This window comes from Oikopleura dioica, chromosome PAR (genome assembly GCF_907165135.1).
Source record: "Oikopleura dioica chromosome PAR, OKI2018_I68_1.0, whole genome shotgun sequence".
NCBI classification, from domain to species: domain Eukaryota; kingdom Metazoa; phylum Chordata; class Appendicularia; order Copelata; family Oikopleuridae; genus Oikopleura; species Oikopleura dioica.
Genome location: NC_137293.1, coordinates 16,355,267 through 16,375,197, shown reverse-complemented (window position 1 = coordinate 16,375,197; position 19,931 = coordinate 16,355,267). Strand labels below are relative to the sequence as shown.

Sequence of the window (19,931 nt, the reverse complement as noted above, 5' to 3'; positions counted from 1 at the left end):
TTACTCGAAGCCGTGAATGTGAAGATAGTAATCGATCACTTATGGAAGCCACCTTTTTACCCTGCGTTCGAGAGGAGCTAAAAGATGAGTTTTTACAAGAATGGCACAAATGGCTTGTCCTTGAAAATACAACCTTGAACGAAAAAACACCTGGACTTCTTAAAAGTAAGCACTGACATTGATTCTTTATCTCAAATTATTTTTAAGAAGAATGGTATACAGACGACGGTGCTCTCGTCTGTTTGGGGAATAAAATGTACATAGGCTACGATAAAAAGGAGACAAAGCGCTCGACCAAAGGAGTTCCACACGCCGTAGAACTGAGGTTGACAGAATTTTTGGATTGCCTTTATGGAACTGAAAAATCAAACAACTCATTTACATTACGAATGCTGAGATCAACATCTGATAATATTGTGAAAAGAGTTTCGATTGAAAAAATTTTACTGTCAAACATTTTTGTTAAAATGCGTGTGCAATCAGACGGAATCACTTGCGAACCACTCACCCTTAACGGTAAACCACTCTAAACTCGATGCTTGACTACCTTCTTTCCAATTGAATAAACATTTGCTCTCTTTATAAACCAGTTTGATTATTTTTTTTTGCATGCCTTTTTATCAATCAGAGCGCGAAGACTTAGAAGTCCTCCGAAAAGAATATGGAGGAACCTACATGCCATTATCGAAAACCGAGCTTGAATTCTTCAAGGAGACAGAAAGATTAGACCAACTGCAAAACAGAGTAATCATCCCACCGCCTAAACCAGGACGAGTTGTTGAGAATGCTCACATCCGCCTCCTTATCAATAAGAATTTCAATCTTTACAATCTCGTAGACGATTTATTCGAAGCAATCTCACCACCTTTTCGATGTTCTGTTGATTTTAGTCTGCTGCTTGAAAGTGTGCTCACAGAAAATGTCAACGATCGCTACAGATTTTGCTGGTCTCAAAGGTCTACCGCGCTACCGATCGAACCCTTTTTGATCAAGGACAATTCTTCGAAGAAAAAGTTTCTCCAAAACATCCCCAGATGGGAAGATATACCCTCTCTGACCGAACGAGCTCACCAGAACCAGAGCAATTTTCGAAAGAGCGGCTTCAATGTTACCAAATTACTGACATGTTCAATTTACGTGACAAAATTGAAATAAATTCTGATTGATACCGAATATATTGTGCAAAATTGCAGAAACAGTCACATGTTGAATGGAAAGAAGAAATTTCTGATTTCAGGTTATCTTCTAACCACGATCAATTTTAATCAGAATCGCAGAATTCAAAGAAGTAAGCTGGAGGTTCGTTGAGGTTATGTCGGTTGATCATCGGTCCTTTTATCAATTTGATTGGGAAGGGCTCTTTTTTCATCATTCGAACTCGAAGGGATCCGAAAACGTATTCCATTCGCAGCGCAGATTCTCCGAAGTTTACCAAGAGAGTGATCGGTATTGACTTGTAGCACTTCTGTGTTGTGTCGACGTAGAACCCGTTGAGCTTGAATAGTCCTCCGCCTGTTGGTTGGGAATGAAAAGTGTAAGATTCGAGTGCAAAAAGTAACATTTTTGATTTGCGAATGAAATAGAGTGATTTTTCGACAAGTCCGAAAAAAATTGCTCTTTACTGCCTTATCTGCATAAATTAAAAGGTTGAGCAAGCAGATTAAGCGCAAGAAATAAAGATGCTTTTGTTTTTCTTTCTGATCACGGATGACCGCTCATCCATAGACAGGGTTGCTGATGCTCTCAAATTTTAATAAAAGAGTAATTACCATGAAAACTTTTATTCTTTCAATATTTCGATAGACAAACACGATTATTTTGCACCATTTGAATTTATTACTCGAGTAATTTAAAAAAGTCGAATTGAGGTAATTCAGAAAAGAAGGAGAAAGGAAACATAGAGAAAAATGACAGGGGAACGAAACTTAGAAAATGAAAACAGAGTTGGAGAACAGAGGAGTATTTCACTCGTTCTTTTTCTGGAACAATTCATCGTTGAATTTGAATGCAAAGGATGGAGGGATGTTCTTCTCTTTCTCCCAGGCGGTTTGCTTTGCGTCTGAGACGAGAATAACATCGACTGGACATTGGTTTTCAGCATGAGCAAGAAGAGTGGCAAAAGAATCAGTTGTGGCTTTATGATTGATTGTAAATTTCTGTAAGCTGATTTCCTCTGGAGGTTGTGACGGGTCATTGACAGTCTCGTGTGCTGGTAAGTAGGTTCCTTTTACTTTGAAGAAGCCTCCATTTTTAAAGGATCGAAAAGTGAAAGTTTTGATTGTCACAAGCATTTTTTCTTTTTTTTTTATAATGGGAAAGTGTCAACTTGAAGACAAGAAGTCCTAAAGCGCTGGTTATTCAGTGCATTTTTTATCACCCTGTGTATTTATGTTTATTTACCTTGGCATATAATCAAAGAAGAGTTTTTTCGACTTGTTTATGCTCATCTATCGTAAGCTTAACAGACACAATTGACCAAATGACAATTGAGAGGTCTTTGGTCAGATCTTCTTTGAAATCGAATGAGAATGAGAGCCAGCCTTGAGAAACTTCTTCTCCCTCGAATTCATGTCCGAAAATTGTGTTGCTTTTGTAGTTTTCCATTGAAAGCACATAGGAAAGATCACTCTGAGCGATTCGACCAAGAGCGTCTTGATATTTCCAATACGATAGAATCGGATACTGATTTGTTACTTTCTAAAAAAAAATAGAGCCCTATGATAATCGATATTTTCATTCACCTGAGGATATCCATTTAGCGATTGTCCATTAAGCATCGCATTGACTGAGATCAAATCTGGATTGAATGAGAAATTTGTCGATTCCATCGAGTCATCTCCTTCCAGAGCTTTAGTGTCAATAAGGCCAAAGAAAATATATGCTGGTGTATTTCCACCAAGCGCGTTATGCAAAAGGACATGTTTTCTTCCTTTAGGAAGAGTCAAAGTTGTGATCATAGTGTCGTTGAATTTGTAGGAGATCGGTTTCGAACGGATTCTTGAAAAGTAATTACGCAGACTTGGTGATGAGACATATTCAGCGAGTGCATAGGCGTCAGTGATCTTGAGTACTTCCCCCGGTGAATACTTTTCTTGAAACTCAGTTCCATGGAATATTGTTGAAAATTCGTGCTTCAGACGATAGAATGAGATTGAAAGATCTGTGTTGAGAGGTAGTGGCTTATTTTCAAGGAAGAATCCATGAGTAGGCAGGAAAATAAGTTCGTAAACATAGTTTCCAGCTTCATTGACAAAGCACTGAGGTCTCCGACCAGTTCGAATAGTTTCCTTCGAGGTTTCATCCTGTATTGTTTCATAGTGATACTCATCATAGTATCCTTCTATCTGGAATCCGGTTGCAACGTACAAGGGGTCGAAGTTTGTCCGCTTCGTCAAATAATCAGCCATAAAATAGTGCGAGCTAAAAATTCGATAATACTAGTGAAGCTTTCTTTTATATACTTTGAGTTGGAACTGTCTATGATTTGGGAGTTGACAGCGACTTCAGTTTTTCCAAATTGTTTGCTTGCAAATCCGTTAGATGGTATATAGCCTTTTTTCAATTCGATTGTTATATGAATGGCAATTTTATTTTTCACGAGCATAAGGTTTGGATCTGCATCAAACTGAAAACAGAGACGTCCTGTTTGTGATTCTTGTTCCCTTGGATAATGTCGTTTGACAACCTTCTGGTCGTAATATTCGACTTCGGACATTATTTCAATCTGAAAAGAGTTATGTTTAATATTTTCTATCACCATTTATTCACCAAATTTCAGACAGTCTGTCTATCAGCATTTTATCATTTTGAGACAGATTTTTAGAGAATATCGTTTGTAAAGATTTAAAAGAATAGAGAGAACGGTAAATGACGAAAAAACAGACATAGAGTCCGCAGAAAAAAGATGAGTTTGACTGCACACGTTGAAAATAGATTTTTTCTCTATCGCCAAAAAAGTCTGTCAGTTGCCTTGGATATTTTTTAATGCGCAAGCTATCAAAAATTTCTATTTTATCTTGAAAAATATGTAATGCTATCCAGTGTGATCCATAAGAGTTTTCTGGCGATAAATTTACAACAAGAAAAACAGGATAATTTGTAAGACGAGGTAAAGTATCAATTGCAAAAACACCGTAAAAATTATAAATTCGTTCCAATCGCTTGACGATAATATATGTCTTCATGCCTTTTTCTTTTTCGACGATTTCTTTGACTTTTTCAAATCTTTTGTTGTAGTATTTCGTTTTTTCTTTCCTTTTTTTGATTGTGGATTTCTCGGGGGAGCGAGTTTTAACTTTGTTGGACCGTTTTTTGATTTTCGTTTGCCTGCACCGGTTTGAGATTTGGGGAACCATTTTCGCGGTTTATTTTCCAAGCTTGTCATAATCGTTTTCATTCTCTCGGTTTAATCAGGATTTGAATCCAAAATTGCTGAACAAGGTTCGCTGGATCTTCGATCTCAATTGAAAATTTTGTTTCCCTCCAGTTATATATGTTTATCGGGAAGCAAAGAGGGGAGCGTTGATCTGGGAAATGACACCACCTATCGCCTTTGCGTATTTGACCAATCATGAGTATATTCGGAAGTCCATAGCAAGAAGCGATTGATGTACATTTTATGAAAACAGCGTCAAAGTCTCTAGGTGTTGTCATGAGATTGCAACCAATGTCAATAATTTGAACACAATAGTCGGTGTTTTTATCAAAGAAGATTTCAGGCACTTTCAACTCTTTTTTTGTCCCGTAGAGATTCAATATCTTCGCAGACATAATTCAACTCAAAGTAATATTTGATACCCGGCTGACGTTTGCCTTCTTCGTCGGCGATTTTGTACCAAACGATTCCAGCACGCTGGCGAATATCTGCAACGACGTAAATCTCTTCAGACCAATTTTCCGTATAACCCTTCTCAAATATGTCTTTTTTAATTTTCTTTCGAACAACGTTTCCAATTTTGAGCCTTGGTTTCACTTTCAAGTCGATATCTGGATAGAGGTTAGCGAAGACCCGTGCTCTGTTTTCTTGCGTCACTTGGCTAGGCGCCATTCCAATCGAGCGGTGTGGTGTAGAGTTATATCCTTTGATAATTTGAGGCAGCGCATCTATCCAATTTTTTGTTTTGTTGGTCTTCATATAAAGCTGAAGTCTTTTCTTTATGGTTTGGATTGCACGCTCCGCTATGCTTGCTTTCATCTTTGTTTTGATACTGTAATGATGGAGTCCATAACGATCAAGAATCTTTTTCACATTAGAGTTGTAGAACTCTAAGCCTTCGTCAGTTATCAGAGAATTGGGCCATTCAGGTAAATCTTGAAATATATCATTGAGAGCATTTGCAACATCAATTTTTCCTTTAGTTTTTAGAGGTCGTGTCCAGACAAAGCGAGAAAAACAGTCGATTATAAGAAGAATGTAGACATTGTGACGATTGGAAAATTTGTAGCCTTTATAGACTATGAGATCACCCATGAAGATTTTAAACTTTGTGTCGACGATAATTCTTCTTCGAGGAAATCGCTTTTTAACGATTCTTCGATGGGTGCTATGAATTTTATTCTTCCGGAGATACTCCGCTACTTTCGCTGAGAAGGCTGGAGCACTTGCTACGTTTTCGTAGAGGGCTTGAATCTGATCCTCCAGTGAGCTCTGATTCTTCGGTGATTTCTGATCCTTGAGAGGTGGATTCTTCGGTGATTGAGCTTTCTGTTGTTGGATCGCTTTCCGAGGAGGTTGACTGTCTTCTTCGCTTTTGTTTTTTCGTTTTCTTGACTCTTGATTTTTTCTTGTTTCTTGATCGTGATCGTTTGTCTCTTCTACGTTTCGACTTTGATTTTTTTCTCTCAATCTCTGACTCTGACGAGTCGTCTGTAAAGCTGTCACATCTTTCTTTTGCTCTGACTCTCGAGACTTCGACTGTTTTGCACGCCGTGTTCCTCTTGTCTTCATTTTTCTCAGTGGCTTCGTAGGTGTTTCCTTTTTCAATTATGTCGAAATTCTGTTTAAAATCGTTAGAGCTCACAATGAAAGCCTTCATTCCGTTGACTGAGTAAACGATTGGATAACAAGCAAATATATCCGTATAAAGCCGATAGCTGCAGGCGTAGGCCCGCGGCGACTGGTCAAGAAACATATACGGATACTGTAAGGCTTTAATGTCTTCTGAAGCACGTTTGAAAGCTTTCTGAAGTCCAGCTTGCGCGCAAATTCTTTTATTGATAGAACTGTCAAGTGCATTTCTATGGAGAAATATTCCATTGCAATTTAGCCTGATATTTCGACCAAACTTTCCAGATGCGAAATTGTTCTGTGTCATGATCATCACATTCAACATTCTTTTCCCACTCGTTACTCGGAAAAGGTGGTCGATGGCTTGACTTTGGATTGCTTCTTCATAAAGATCATCCAATACAATAGTAGTATGAGGACTCATCGAATCTATTTCATCTTGCGACGGAAGACCAACTCTGTAACTCACTGGTATTGTAAGATCCTCCCAGTCAACTGGCTTCTCTTCTAAGAAGCATGGATAATAGTAAATAACTCTTTTTGTTTTCTTTTGGAATAAATCTCTCCGGAGAAGAATTTGTTTTGCGGCAAAAGTTTTTCCAGCCCCAGACGAGCCGCTTAAAAGAATCCGGAACGGATACGCAAAAAGTCTCTCGGGAAGAATCTCACCACTGATCACTGTACTCATTTTATTTTTGACTTATTTTAAGTGTTGATCGCTGCTTTTATTTACTTTCGGAAAAGCTGGTTCAAAGATTGTCTATGATTACAAATTGGAAATCTTTATCGTAAATAAATCATATGCATCAACCACAAAAATTCTGGTTCAAAGAGATTAGCGAAACCCTGGTCAAAGAAGATTACGGAGTTCGGTTCAAAGAGATTGTCTCATTCAAGTTTTCCATATGCTGATAAATATTTAGAGACAGATATAATTTCCGATTTTTTTTTATTTGTTTAAAGATGACAGAAAGATATGAATAAAGGTAAGATCTCTTTCCTTTTGTTGTTTTTCCAGTTCGTTTTCGAGCATCATTTTATAAAAAGTACATATTCATTTGTTAGAATTCAACAAGCTCACTATTGGCTATTCTTTTCATTTTTCTTATCTGCGTTCCAGACTCATTTTAAAAAATCGCTTTTTCTGACTTGGTAAAATCGCAAACCCTAGCGGGTTTTTATTACATAAGTCTCACCAAAGAGGGCGTAAGACGCATGGTTCTACTGAGCGATTGGTGTCACGCTGTTGTGATGACACTAGTCTATAATGGTTCGTTTTACACCATTCGCGCACCGAACCAAATGTTTATTTTTTGTTTGTTTTCGTTTATTGACTGTTTACATATGTTTATTTATCTTTATGTTTATTTATGTTTATTTATATTTATGTTTATTTATGTTTATTTATGTTTATTTATATTTATGTTTATTTATATTTATTTATATTTGTTTATAAATTGTTTACGTTATCTTTAGCATTAAACAAGATTACTTTATATTCTACTGGCTTCCTCAAAAGCGGGGACAATAGTCTGAGCAGATGGCCAAAAGCCAACCGGAAACAACGGAACATGTAAATCACCTCGTGCGCATGGCGATTCAGAGCCCCGCTAGTTCTGTACTTCGATTTTCGAATGATTCAAACACTGCTTTTACGCAAAATGTGGCCGTTCAATGTCATTTTCTGACAGAAAGGAGGTGTGGGCTTACAAATCTTAACGAAAACAAACAATCGAAGTTCGTGAGCTCTAAATTGTCAATAAATCCTGTTGCAATTTTCGGATTGTGCTCGACAACCTGTGTAGAAAACCTGAGTCAGGGTCTGAAAGATCGTTAATGAGAAGCCACCTAGCGGCTTTTTTGAGAAAGAAGCCGCAAAGCGACTTCGCTAGAATTTGAAAATTGATTGAAAAGATAATACTCAGACTCTGACTCAGGTCTTTACACAGGTTTTCAAGCCCAGTCGAAAATTGCAACAGTATTTATTGTCAATTTAGAGCTCACGAACTTCGATTGTTTGATGTCTCAAAAACATCATCAATTCTGCACTCATGAATCTTTGAATCCAAAATAGCGGCGTAACAAAAGCGTAGCATTGACCTTGAGCTCTGTTGCCAAGGTCACTGATCTTTAGGTGGGGATTTCGCTATTAAAAATTCCCTCGTTAAAAATTTCCCCAATCAATCACTTCGGCTCCTTTGTTGACTTCTGCGCGAGCGGACGGATCGGCGATGATTTGGCAAAAAGAGAAAGAGCTGACTAAATTTTGAGCGATTTTTTCCTTGAATTTCGCACTTTTTTCTTCGAGAAATTCTGGAATTGTGACCTTCAAGAGACAAACTCAACGGCGAAGTTATGGGGAATAACTCGAGCTCTTATGACTTACCGCAAAAGCAAAATTATGAGAGGATTGAACTTTGCCTAATGATTTTCTACTGTTTGCGGTCAAGAGAAAGAGTTACTTTTGCGCGAGTTTGACTTGCGTAACCTTACTCGTGGGAGAATTCAATTACGTGAGCGTAAAAACTTTATGTTCGTCATAACTTTGGCGCCAAATTATCCGCCCGCCTGCCGGAAGTTGGAAAACGGATAGTTTATCTAACTAATAAATGTAATTTTCGACTTTTAGAGGGGTCAAAAGATCTGTGTAGAAAACCTGAGTCAGGGTCTAAGTAATCTTTGATGAAAGCCGCGTAGCGGCTTTTCCAAAGAAGTAGCCGCGAAGCGGCTTTCCATCATTTCCTTTTTAATCTATTCAATACCCTATATTTAAAAGATTGGAGAGGTAATGATAGAAAGCCGCTTCGCGGCTTGATTTTTGAAAAAGCCGCTACGCGGCTTTCATTTAAGATTATTCAGACCCTGACTCAGGTTTTCCACATTTATTGCCGAGCCCAAATCGGAGCTGGAATTCTTAATCAGCAAACTGTAATTGACGTTGATCAGACTTTAAATTGACCTTGCAGTGACCCTATCATGCGATAGTGGCCATATGAAACGTCCGATTCTGACAAGCTCGGAAGTGAATATTGAGACTTCCGAGCAGGATCAAACGCTCAATAATGGGATTCGGTACTAAGCGGCTCGTTTCATAAAATAAAAGCGCCTCTCATGGGAGAATCATCTCTTGAATGGCGTTTACGGAGTCAGAGAGTGTCAGGTTTTCGGCCGTAACAATGTCCAATCGCTCCGGTTGACCTTTCGCTGACCTCCGCGGAGGATTATCATTCTTCCATTTTTGAGAGTCTCAAAAGAATCTAAAGTGTTTAGAAAAAAAGTATCGATTTTTTTTTTCTTCTTTGCTCAACCGATCTTTTTTTCTTTCGGCAAAACTTGAAATGAGAAGTAGAGAATAGAATTTTTAATCGATTCTGATCCTCGAAAAACAGCAGAGCTGCTACGAATGCGACCGGAAACAAAGAGAACTTATTCACCAGGAAGAAAAGTCTAAGCAAGCGATGGATAGACTGGACGAGCTTGTCATGGACTCACAGTAAGTACCAGACGGTCTACCGAAAAAAAAATCCAGCACTAGGTTAGGATCCCCCTATTAGGGGTTTGGGTTTGGGTTAGGGCCCCTTAACCCTAACCCTAACTTTGAGTTTAGGGGCCCCTAATTGGGTTAGGGTAAGATTTCAATATTGTTGATAAGAAATCAAATATAGGACCCAAGATTGCTTATTTTGTCATTTTATAGACAATCTAGGGTTGTATATTTGAATTTTTATTAATAAAATTGAACTCACAAGTCATTGAATTCCCAGTTGACCATTTTACCAAAGGTCATGAAAACCCACTGTTCCAACAATCCCATTTCCCAGCTGCGGTTTCGATGGTCCCCCCTTCTCTCTCTCTCGTTTCCACAACAGGTCCGTATATTTCCCAGATGATTCCTCCCGGGCACGCGTCTTCCGGGCGTCTCTCAACCGCCCCGCGGCGAAGTTTGCCCGTTTTTTCGACTTCCCACATCGAAAATTCATTAGCGCATCGCTGAGCCCTGTCAGAAAAAAAAAAATCGGGCCCTCCGGCGAGTGAGCGCGCCGAGGCCATTTGTCAAATGGCGGAATAAAGAAGAGGTTGAGAATTAGCTGATTAAATTCCTTGCCAGGCTGGTGGCATCCACTTTTTATCGATTTATTTCGAGTTTATCGAGTCGGCGGCGGAATAAGCCAAACTCACGAGATCGACTTTGACGTCTGAGAGAAATACCGCCCGTTTCTCACCGCAAGACTGGTTGTTTTCCAAAACGAGAGAGAGAAAAAGACCATGCGGGGATTGTTGAAGCTTCTTCAATTTTCTCCTTCTAGGAACAAAGAAAATGAACGACAAGAGCTGGAAAAACGCCTTTCCGAGAAAGAAAACGCCCTGCAAGAACTCCAGAAAAACTTGCTCAAAGCTAATCACGAGCTAAGACGACTCCAGGTTAGTTTTGAGAGCTTATGGTTTGAAGACTTGAAAAAAATGTTGATCCATGATTTCCTGCTAGGAAATCGTGTCCAACTGTAAAGTGCTTTTTTATAAATCCTTGTGTGTATATTTGCATTGAGATTTTTGGATAATCCGCTAATTTCCCCAGAATTTGAACAATGTGGATTTCCTGGCCTCGGCAAACTGTGAACAAAACCTGAGTCAGGATCTGAAACACCAAAAATGAAAAGCCGCAAAGCGGCTTTTAATAGAGCCGCGAAGCGGCTCTGAAAGAATTCGAAATACATTCAAAAAGTAAACTTTCGAAGCCGCAGTGCGGCTTTTCATTTTTGGTCTTTCAGAGCCTTACTCAGGTTCCGTACACAGGATTTCGTGCCAAGCGACGTACAAGCGCATAATTGCGGCGCTTCGTTGTCTTCCTGAATTCCGCGTAAAATTGCGGAAATTAAAGAAGCTTGAGCAAACTAATTTGCCAAACTGGAGACAGATGTGTTTTTATAGAGGCGAAAATAGCTGGCTAACGTTTGCGCAGCACTTTTACTGAGTTTTGACAGCAGTTTAGGATGAAATGGAAAACAATAAAGCGATGGCCTTTTTGCCCAAGGAGGAGTTGGTGCACCTGCAGGAGCAATCAAAGGAGCAGAAGAAATCAAAAGAACTCGCCGAGCAGTTAAAAGAAAAGCTTGCAAAAGCTCAAGAGGTAAATACAATTCAAGTTTCCATATCTCTGTTTACTGTCTTGACTGCTCCCCAAATGTCTACATAGGTTTTGAATTAAGGGTGTCAACTCTGAAAATCGAGTTTTTGCTTTGAACCCCTAACTTCTATAATTATTTTTATATTTTCATTTAACGCTCACGAGATACAGATAAGAAAAAGCTTTCGATTAAGGACCCCCGTCAGCCTTTTTCGAAAAATCGAATTTCGGAATTTTAAAATTTTGACCCAATAAATGGATTCTTCAGGTTAAAAAAACGATTTTGAGGCTTCATTTTTTGGGGGTCTATCTCGACTCCTTCACCCCCGAAATCGCATTTGAAAATTGGACTTTTCGGCAAAAATTGACCAATTTGCCCTAATTTTGGCAAAAATATCGATTTTTCTTGGTTAAAAATTCCTTTTATCATGTTTTTAAAGCAAATTTAACCTTTGGACGCATTAAGTTCGTATAAGAGCTTATCTCGTTTAGCCGTTAGGGCCAGGGGACTGCAGGTAACTACTGGGGGCCCCAGGGGGTAGAGCCCCTTAGGTTAGGGGTTGCCCGAATTGTAACCCTCTACGACCCCCTAACCCTAACCTTGAAGTTGACTTGAAATTGGACAATCTCTACCAGATCCACTTTTAGCATCCTTTGTAGAGAATCAAATGCACCTGTCTCCGGAAATGAGCTCATGTTTTATGAAGAGTTTTTTGCCTCTTTCCTACAATAATGACTGCAATGATCCATTCACTCATTTTTGGCCAGACTTCAAGGTTTTTGAATATTTTTTTTCCGGGCGAGCTCTCGCCCAATTACGAATTAATTTTCGCCATTTTCGCTTTCCCGGCATCTCAATTTCGAGCGAATTGGGATCAGTATTTTGGGGTTAAATAATTTTGCTTTTTGTTCAGTCGTTGAAGAGCGCTCACGGGGCAGAGTCAGCTGCGAGAAAAGCGAAGCGAGAAAAAGAAGAGGAATCGAACCGCATCTGCAAGGAGCTTGAGGATTTGAAACAATCCCATGAGAGGCAAAAAGGCGACCTCAAATCGCGAGACAAAGAAATTGCAGCGTTAATTTCGGCAAAAGAAGACTTGCACAAACAGCTCCGAAGCTCCGCCCAAGAGAAAGAAGACGCCCAGGAGAAAATAAAAGCCCTTGAGGTGAGGAAAAATTGTCTGATAATCGAAAGAGTCAAGTGTGTTTTCAAAACCACTTGGGGAGAAAGAGGAACTGTGATATTTTTTCTTACTCGCAGAGTTCCCCATCCTCATTATTAATAATGGTCGCCATGGGATACATACTAAATGACCTCTTAATGGTCATCTTGATCTACAAAGAGAAACTCAGCCGCTCGAAAAAAGTCACTAAATCAAGGTCTAATTTACCATTTCAAATTCATTTTCTTTCGTAAATTTTATACTTATTTTCATTGAAATCATAGAAGAGTACCTTTCAATTTCAGTTGATAGGCGCACTTTCAAAGGGTAGAAGGATTGACCAAGATTAGAAACAGATTTTCAAAGAGCGAAAGCACATAAGTCAGGGCTTAGTTGTTCAATATTTACTCGTGATTATTTGAAATAACGATTTGCATTTGTTTTACGGGTGACGTCAGTGGTGTTCTGTATTTGGCCGGGCCGCAATAGCTGCAAAGTCAAACACGGAAAATCTCTTAGGCACCGCTTGATCTTTTTCTTTTCAGAGCGAAATTGAAAGTATTCAACAAATGACGCTCTACGATGACAAAGTCTGCGCGCTGGAAAATGAGCTCAGGTAGACAGAAAAGGCATTTGTAAAGTGTTTTATATGATTGTTTCTAGAGAACAGCGGCGGAAAAATCGAGAGCTCAAGAAACAGCTGGAAGCGGAAAAGAGCAAAAATGCGGTCGTCGATGATGGAGTCGACAAAGATGCAGAAATTGAAGCGCTCAAGCGGGAAGTTCTCGAGCTTCAGTATAGAATGAAAGAAGAAAGTGAACGATACGAGGTGAGTTCTTTAGTCTGGAAGTGGTCTGGATGACTTTTTTTAGAGCCAGTGGGAAGACGCTGAAGCCATGCATCAACGACAACTGAGAGCAATGCGAGAGGCAATAGAAAAAGCCTCGAATAGTGGCAAGGCAAATGACGACTCTATCAAGGTAAATGACAGACAAGCTCTTCATTCCAAAATGGTCAAATTTACAAATTTGAGACAATCCTAGGCTCCACGAGTTGATCTTTACATATTATAAGGCCATTTTTATCCAATTTATTTAATAATTTTTTCAGAAACTTCGCCAAGAACTCCAAAAAGAACGAGAGTCCAACCGTCAAAAGTCCGATGAAATATCTGAGCTTCGATCGAAGAATCGCGACTTCAACCGAAAATCAGCTGACCTCGAGAGAGTCCGCGCTGACTTGGCATCTGCGCAAGATAACATCAAACAAATGAAGCTGGAGAGCGAAGAGGAGAAGCGCAAAAATGACCGGATAATATTTAACTTGCGAGGACATATGTTGAATATTTACACCGGAAATGTATCTGACGAGATGGCCAAGATGCTCGACATTGCGCTCGAACTAGAAAGGTCGAAGATTCCTTGCGCCAATTGATTTATTAGAAGCAAAGCATCTATTGCTTGACAATCTCTCCACCTGCTTTACTTCTTCAGTTTTACTTCTGTATGATCCCAGTCATTAATAAATAAGCATGTAATAATAAACATGGACTGTGATCAAGAAAAGTTCTTTTAGATAACAGTGTAAATTCAGGGTAAGCCTCATCTGCCCAGAAGCCTCATCTGCCCAGAGCCTCATTCTCCCAAGAGCCTCATCTGCCCAGCCTGGGAGAATGAGGCTTCTTTATTAATATAGCATCCAAACGGAAATGCCCCAGATAAAGATGTTGGGTAAAAATAGACCCACTAGAGGGTTCAAGTATTTTTAACGGCTAGACCGGATGCAGCTCAGTTGAAAAAGTGTGGAGTAGTAGGATTTCAGAGCAAGAGTCTATTTAATATGCGGCATATGCGCTTCAAGTTCCGCCTCTCAAATCAGAATTCCTCTTTTCAGAAAATTCTACAACGAATAACACTTCATTGAAGATTGCTAAAATTGCTGCAATGATTTCGTCGATTATGGCGACAACAAGGAGATTCTTACATTAACCAATAACTTATTGGCAATAAGCGATTCAATAAAATGAAAGATCTAAGATGCCCTCTCCTGCCTCAAGTGTGTTCAATCTTATATGTTCGCTGTATGTTTCTTCTTCCTCAAGCGTATTCAATCACCCTCACTCCTCCTCAAGAAAATAAAGAAGAGTCTTCTGATGCTGAAATTTCTTGAAAATTTCAATCAACGAGACGCCAATTCAAAAAAGTTTTTTTTTCGTTATGATCCGTGGTCAGGTCGGTCGATCTTTGGTCGGTCAATGTCAGGTAGGTTTTGGTCAGCATTTGGCCGACTGTGACCTTGAAAAAGGGTGGTCGGTGCCGATCGGTGCATCGAAAACCGACCTGAGAATGTTAATCGCCTAAAACAAAATTAACAAGGATAACCAAAAAAAGATCAAGAAAGTAATTCACTGTCTGAAATCTTCTTTCATGCAAAAATAAAATTTGACAAGAGCCATTTGCGCTAAATGAACTTAACTTGGAAGCGCTCTAACTTGAAACTGCTCATAGAAGAGCCTTAATACTAAGCCGAAGAGCGGCTCTACGAAAAAGGAAGCCGCAAATTTGACGGCATCCTCTTTTAAGAACCCGCTTTGCAGGTTTCCATTCAACCTTTTCCAAACCTGACTCAGGATATGTACGCAGGGAGCCTAGTCCAGTTATGTGGGGGCTGACTTGTCGAGCCCCACAGATAGGGACAGCTCAAAAACAACTCCTGATAGCCAAAACTCTCTCACAACAAAACCTACAGTAGTATTTAAGCTAACTGAGCCTTTTAGTAAAAACACACCAAAGTTGATGGTATAAAAATTGATTTTATTCAGGTAATGAAGAAGAAAACCGGCCAGTAAGGCAAAGAGCACATTGATTCAGAATATGCTATTCCGATCGCTATTGTTACCTTCTTTCGGGTAACTTTCTTCTTCTTGTTCTTGAAGAAATCTTAAAATGATTAAAAATCAGAAAAGAACGTTGAATTTTACCTAAATTTGCTGCTTTCCGGACTGTCAAAATCCGAAGACTGAAGAAAACCATAATTTTCGCCCGAAGAACAAACAACGTTCTAGAGACAAATTTTTAAAATTCCCAGAATTTGACTTTCAAATTCAGACGACGAGTGCCAAGCAGACCCGGACGGGCGAGAAAAGCGCAAATTACTTCCAAATGTTATCGGCTTAGGAGCTAAAAAATGCGGCACCACCGCGCTGCACTACTACATGACGGCGCATCCGAAAGTCAAAGTTTCTCCAGATCACGAAGAACTCGCTTTCTTCGACAAAAAGTGGGAAAACGGAATCGACTGGTATCTCGATCGACTGCCGGAAGTTGCGGAAGATGAAATTGCTTTTGAAAAGACAAAATTAAATTTTCTGCAAAATAAAAGCGAGATTGCCGCTGCGAGAGAGATAATCAAATATTGGGTAGAAGGGATAAATATTTCGGTACAGAAGGAAGAGACTTTTTGTTTCTTCCTAAAACCTAACCCTAACCCGGGACCCCCCTTAGGTAAAAGTACTTCGTTCCTAACCCTAAAGCCTAACCTAGGGGGCTTCGCTGCCTTGGAACCCCCCTAACACTAACCAGAAATGAGCTTACCGAAATATTTTTCCATACTACGAAATATTGAAATAGTTTCAGATGTCAAAGTTATTTTGTATCAGCTTTATAAAATATAATTGCAAACGAAAACAGAAGTCATTAACATCAAGTGCAGAAACAAAGCAACCTACACCGAATACACCTTGTTTTCTGAATCCGAACTTTCAGAGCTAGATGCTTCTGACGAATCTGAAGAATCTTCTTCAGCTGGAGTGAGAATTATTGAATACGCGTGAGGTAGAAGGTACCACGTTTCTTCTGTCATGCCGAACTGTTCATTTGTCAAAGTTAAAAACTCGTTGTTGTCGCCATAATAAACGAAATCGTTGTAGCAATTGTAGCAATCTTCCATGAAGTGGTATTCGGCGTAGAATTCGCGAGAAAGAGGAATTTTTATTTGAGAGCCGGAATGGGCGATTAAAGTGTTTTGGAGAATGAATTCGGAGTTTTCGATTCGGTCCAGCACCATTTGGTGGAAAATTACTGAGCCGTCGGGATTCTGGTAACAGCCGGTGACGGTTAGAGGACGGGAGAAGGCGAAGTTGTGGTGGAGGAGGACTAGAATATGTATTTGATTCAGATTCACGAAACTTAACTTTGGTTATTAATAAAAACCTTTTTCAAAATTAAAATCGCCATTTACTCGTACGCCTTTTATAATCTCCCATCCACTTTCATTCAAATACGTTTTAAATTTCATTCTTCTGAGAAGCAATTCAATCTCGTTTTCTTGAAACTCTTGTTCTTCCTTTTTCGGGTTTAGATTGAAGCCAGCCAAACTCCGCGGATAAATTAGCATTGTCAGAAAAGTGAAGATTTTTTCGAGAGTGAAAAAATATTCTATTTCCAAATCTCCAACTTTCAAATCATTTTTGAGTGCCCATCTCAAAAGAACAGAAACTGAAATGGGGACACAAAGATCGCTTTCTTTTTGATTTAAAACATTCTTTGTCACATTTTCGAAGTCGAAATTTATCTGTCTTGTCAGTTTCTGCTTGAGATTGGCCAAAGCTGATGATTTGGTCAAATTCGGATCGTCAAGGCAAAAATCAGAAGGCGCGTTTTTTAGAGAAATTGTTTTTGACAAGTTTTCGATTTCTTCGGTTGATGGAGTTTTTATTGAGAGCCACTCAGCATTGCAAGACTAGAAATTATTATTTCAAAAGCGGCGACGAAGACTTGCCTTCAATTCTTCTTTGATTTTCTCTCTTTCATCCTCTTCGACTGGATTGAAGAGAAGACTCCAAGCTGTTTTCCAATCGCAAAGAATCAGAATGTGAAGTGGTGATGCATCTCCTCCTATTTCTCCATAAAGTTGGGAACTTTCCGAAAAAGCAGCAGAACCAGCATCTAGGAATAAATCAAACCGCAAGCAAATCATAATAAAGTGACTTCAATTTAAAACCTACATAAATATTGATGACTTCTATATTTGCTCCCTCTCCTCGCGAAGCCCATTCTTAGATAGCTCTCCCTTCCAGTTCTTTCTTCAATCGTGCCAAAATCAATCCATTTGCATTCTCCATTCTTCAATAAAATATTTTCGGGTTTCTTATCGTAATGAAGAATTCCAATATCCTTCAAATACTCTTCTCCCTCTCTCACTTCATTCGCGATTCTCTTCCTTTCCTCCAAACTCAAATCTTCTTTTTTCAATCTGCTTCTCAAATCAGTGTCGCACTTTTCCATTATCGTAATCAATCCAAGGCAGTCTTCTCTTTTCTCGTCTTTGCTTGAAAAAATTTCTATGTTGCAGAAATTTTTGATTACGTTTGGGTGAACTGGGATTACTGGAGCGTCGTCTCTTATATTGTTTTGAGCGATTTCGTAATCTTAAATTCGATTAAGAAAACTGAATAAAAACTAAAGTAACCTTTTGAAAGATGAATTAAAAACGCCAACTCCTCGTCATCTTTCGAGAAAAGCTTCGAGTCAAAAGCCTGAACCCGAACCGAAACTTCTAATTCTCCAAATTTCTCTTCCAAAACGATCGCTTCTCCTCCAGAAGAAATCATTTTTTGCTTTAAAGATTCATCGAGAATCCATTCTCCAGTTTCTTCTTTGAGTTCCGAGCGTTTAATTTTTCGTCCTTCGAATTGCGAATTTTTGACGAGGAGCATTTTTTGAAATGAAGAAATTTTACATTCTTCATATGAATCATATCTATGTTTACCAGAAACTTTTGCTTTTCCATTTTCAAAAATAACCTCCCACCATTCAGCACAAAGTTCATCTTCAAACTCGTATCTCTCGACCGACAAAATCAATCTGTCCAAATCATCTCTGCTCGTCATTCTTTTCAATTTCTTTTTGAAATTTTCCAGCCATTTCTCAACAGCGTCTCTGGTCAATTCTCTTGGATGAAACTCGTTCATTCTTTCTTTGACGAAAAAGGATATTTTTGTTTTTGACTTTTGCGGCAAAATTTAATTTTCTGCAAACAGTAAAATAGACTCTCGCTGCATGAGAGTAAGTCAAATATTGAGACATTTTGAGTACAAAGATCAAACCATTTGAGATTTTATTTGAATCGTAATACATGTATTTGAAATCAGAAATCAAGCAAGAAATTGCGCGAGGTTTCCCGTAAATTCTTCGTCGGTAAATCTGAGATGATCCCCAGCGAAGGTGAAAAAATGCAATTTTCCGGTAGTATCGAGCGTTTTTAACCCAATTCGGTCTTCTGTGTAAAGTTCTGTTTGATCGTAAGGGATTATTTCTGCATCTTGGCCGGGCGAATAGTAGCCAAAGTGGGGGGATTCTTTTGGGACGACCAGGGATGTACATTCGCAGTGGGGAAATCGCAGAAATCTTCGCAGTGCGACCTGCGAACTGCGGAATTTCGCACTTCGCAGCGCAGTCAGAGCACATGTATGCACATCGCACCGCAGTCCGCAGTTTTAGCAGAATTTTCGAAAACTGCGATTTTTCCACAGTCATTTTCCGCAGTTTTTGATTAATCTCGCAGTTCGCAGACTGCGGATTCTGCGGTTATTTTCAAGCAGTTTTTTCAAGTTTTTCTCTTGTGAATTAATGGAAATACACGAAAAATAGGGCGTAGTAAGAGTGGACTCCGTTTGTCCAAGTCGCCGCTCGCCCAACTTGATCAAACTTTAAATCAAAACCATAATTGAGCTAGAAACAGTGATAATTTGAATTTTTCAAAAAATGGGTGAAAGAGGGTTGGGGAAAGAACTGAGATTGATCAACTCATAGTTCAAAGCCTTTGTCAAGCCCCTTAAACTTAAAAATCATGGAACGGGGCTGAGACGGCCCAAAGGGCCGTCAAGCCCCTTAAGGGGCGGGTCGACGAGAATCGGAATTTTTAAACCAATTTTCCCGAAAAACCCGATTCTGTAAACATATTTTGACTTATCAGGTGAGAACAGAAGGGTATTTAGAAGACAGCGGCAACGAGTTTTTGCAGGAATTTCGTGCACTTCATTACCAAATGTGGCATAAAAAAATAGCGAAAAAATCGCAAAATTGCCAACATAGCGATTTGGGGTCCACTTTGAGACACGACCATCGAGTCCTGAAATAGAAGAGTCGTTGTTGATTTCAGTTTGCTTTTTGAATTTTTAAAATGTCACCTTAAGAAATTTGACGAGCACCAAATTTTCGAGTCCATGTAAGTCTGGTTGAATTCATGTTCGTTATTGTCAACAACTTATTGACGACTCGGATGAACTGAGAATATTCCTTGTAAGTTTCTTCTTGTAGTATTGTAGTATTTGACCTTCGAATTCACACGATGAGTGCCAAGCAGACCCGGACGGGCGAGAAAAGCGCAAATTACTGCCAAATGTGATCGGCTTAGGAGCAAAGAAATGCGGCACCATCGCGCTCCACTACTACATGACAGCGCATCCGAAAGTCAAAGTCTCTACAGATCACGAAGAACTCGCTTTCTTCGACAAAAAGTGGGAAAATGGAATCGACTCGTATTTCGATCGACTGCCAAGATGCTCGACATGGCGTTCGAATTAGAGGGCTACATGACGTTTTTGCTAAACCGACGTTCTCGCCACTGGTCAAAACGT

At 39.3% G+C, this 19,931-nt stretch overlaps 2 protein-coding genes across 2 annotated transcripts in view; one reads left to right on the top strand and one right to left on the bottom strand.

Annotated features, from left to right (window-relative positions):
- LOC145704574 (uncharacterized) overlaps positions 1–13,848 on the top strand; it is a 30,581-nt gene extending 16,733 nt beyond the window's left edge. Inside the window, exons 4-11 of the mRNA XM_081782033.1 lie at positions 9,397–9,500; positions 10,315–10,429; positions 10,998–11,135; positions 12,047–12,295; positions 12,838–12,908; positions 12,956–13,121; positions 13,165–13,272; positions 13,403–13,848. Of these exons, the coding sequence (XP_081638159.1) occupies positions 9,397–9,500; positions 10,315–10,429; positions 10,998–11,135; positions 12,047–12,295; positions 12,838–12,908; positions 12,956–13,121; positions 13,165–13,272; positions 13,403–13,726 (1,275 nt within the window). The 3' untranslated portion in view covers positions 13,727–13,848. The remainder of the gene's footprint in view (positions 1–9,396; positions 9,501–10,314; positions 10,430–10,997; positions 11,136–12,046; positions 12,296–12,837; positions 12,909–12,955; positions 13,122–13,164; positions 13,273–13,402) is intronic.
- Positions 13,849–15,969: 2,121 nt separating this feature from the next.
- LOC145704487 (uncharacterized) lies at positions 15,970–17,010 on the bottom strand. Its single transcript, XM_081781939.1, has 2 exons — positions 16,504–17,010; positions 15,970–16,446 (listed from the first exon to the last, which is right to left on the bottom strand). The coding sequence occupies exons 1-2, from the start codon at positions 16,685–16,687 to the stop codon at positions 16,016–16,018; spliced, it is 615 nt and encodes a 204-aa protein (XP_081638065.1). The 5' UTR covers positions 16,688–17,010; the 3' UTR covers positions 15,970–16,015.
- Between the last annotated feature and the right edge of the window lie 2,921 nt (positions 17,011–19,931).

Excerpts from the sequence above, each read along its gene's own strand:
- LOC145704487 (XM_081781939.1), bottom strand. The coding sequence starts at position 16,687 with ATGCTAATTTATCCGCGGAGTTTGGCTGGCTTCAATCTAAACCCGAAA. Across the intron at positions 16,447-16,503 it reads CGATTTTAATTTTGAAAAAG|TCCTCCTCCACCACAACTTC; the intron begins GTTTTTATTAAT and ends TACATATTCTAG.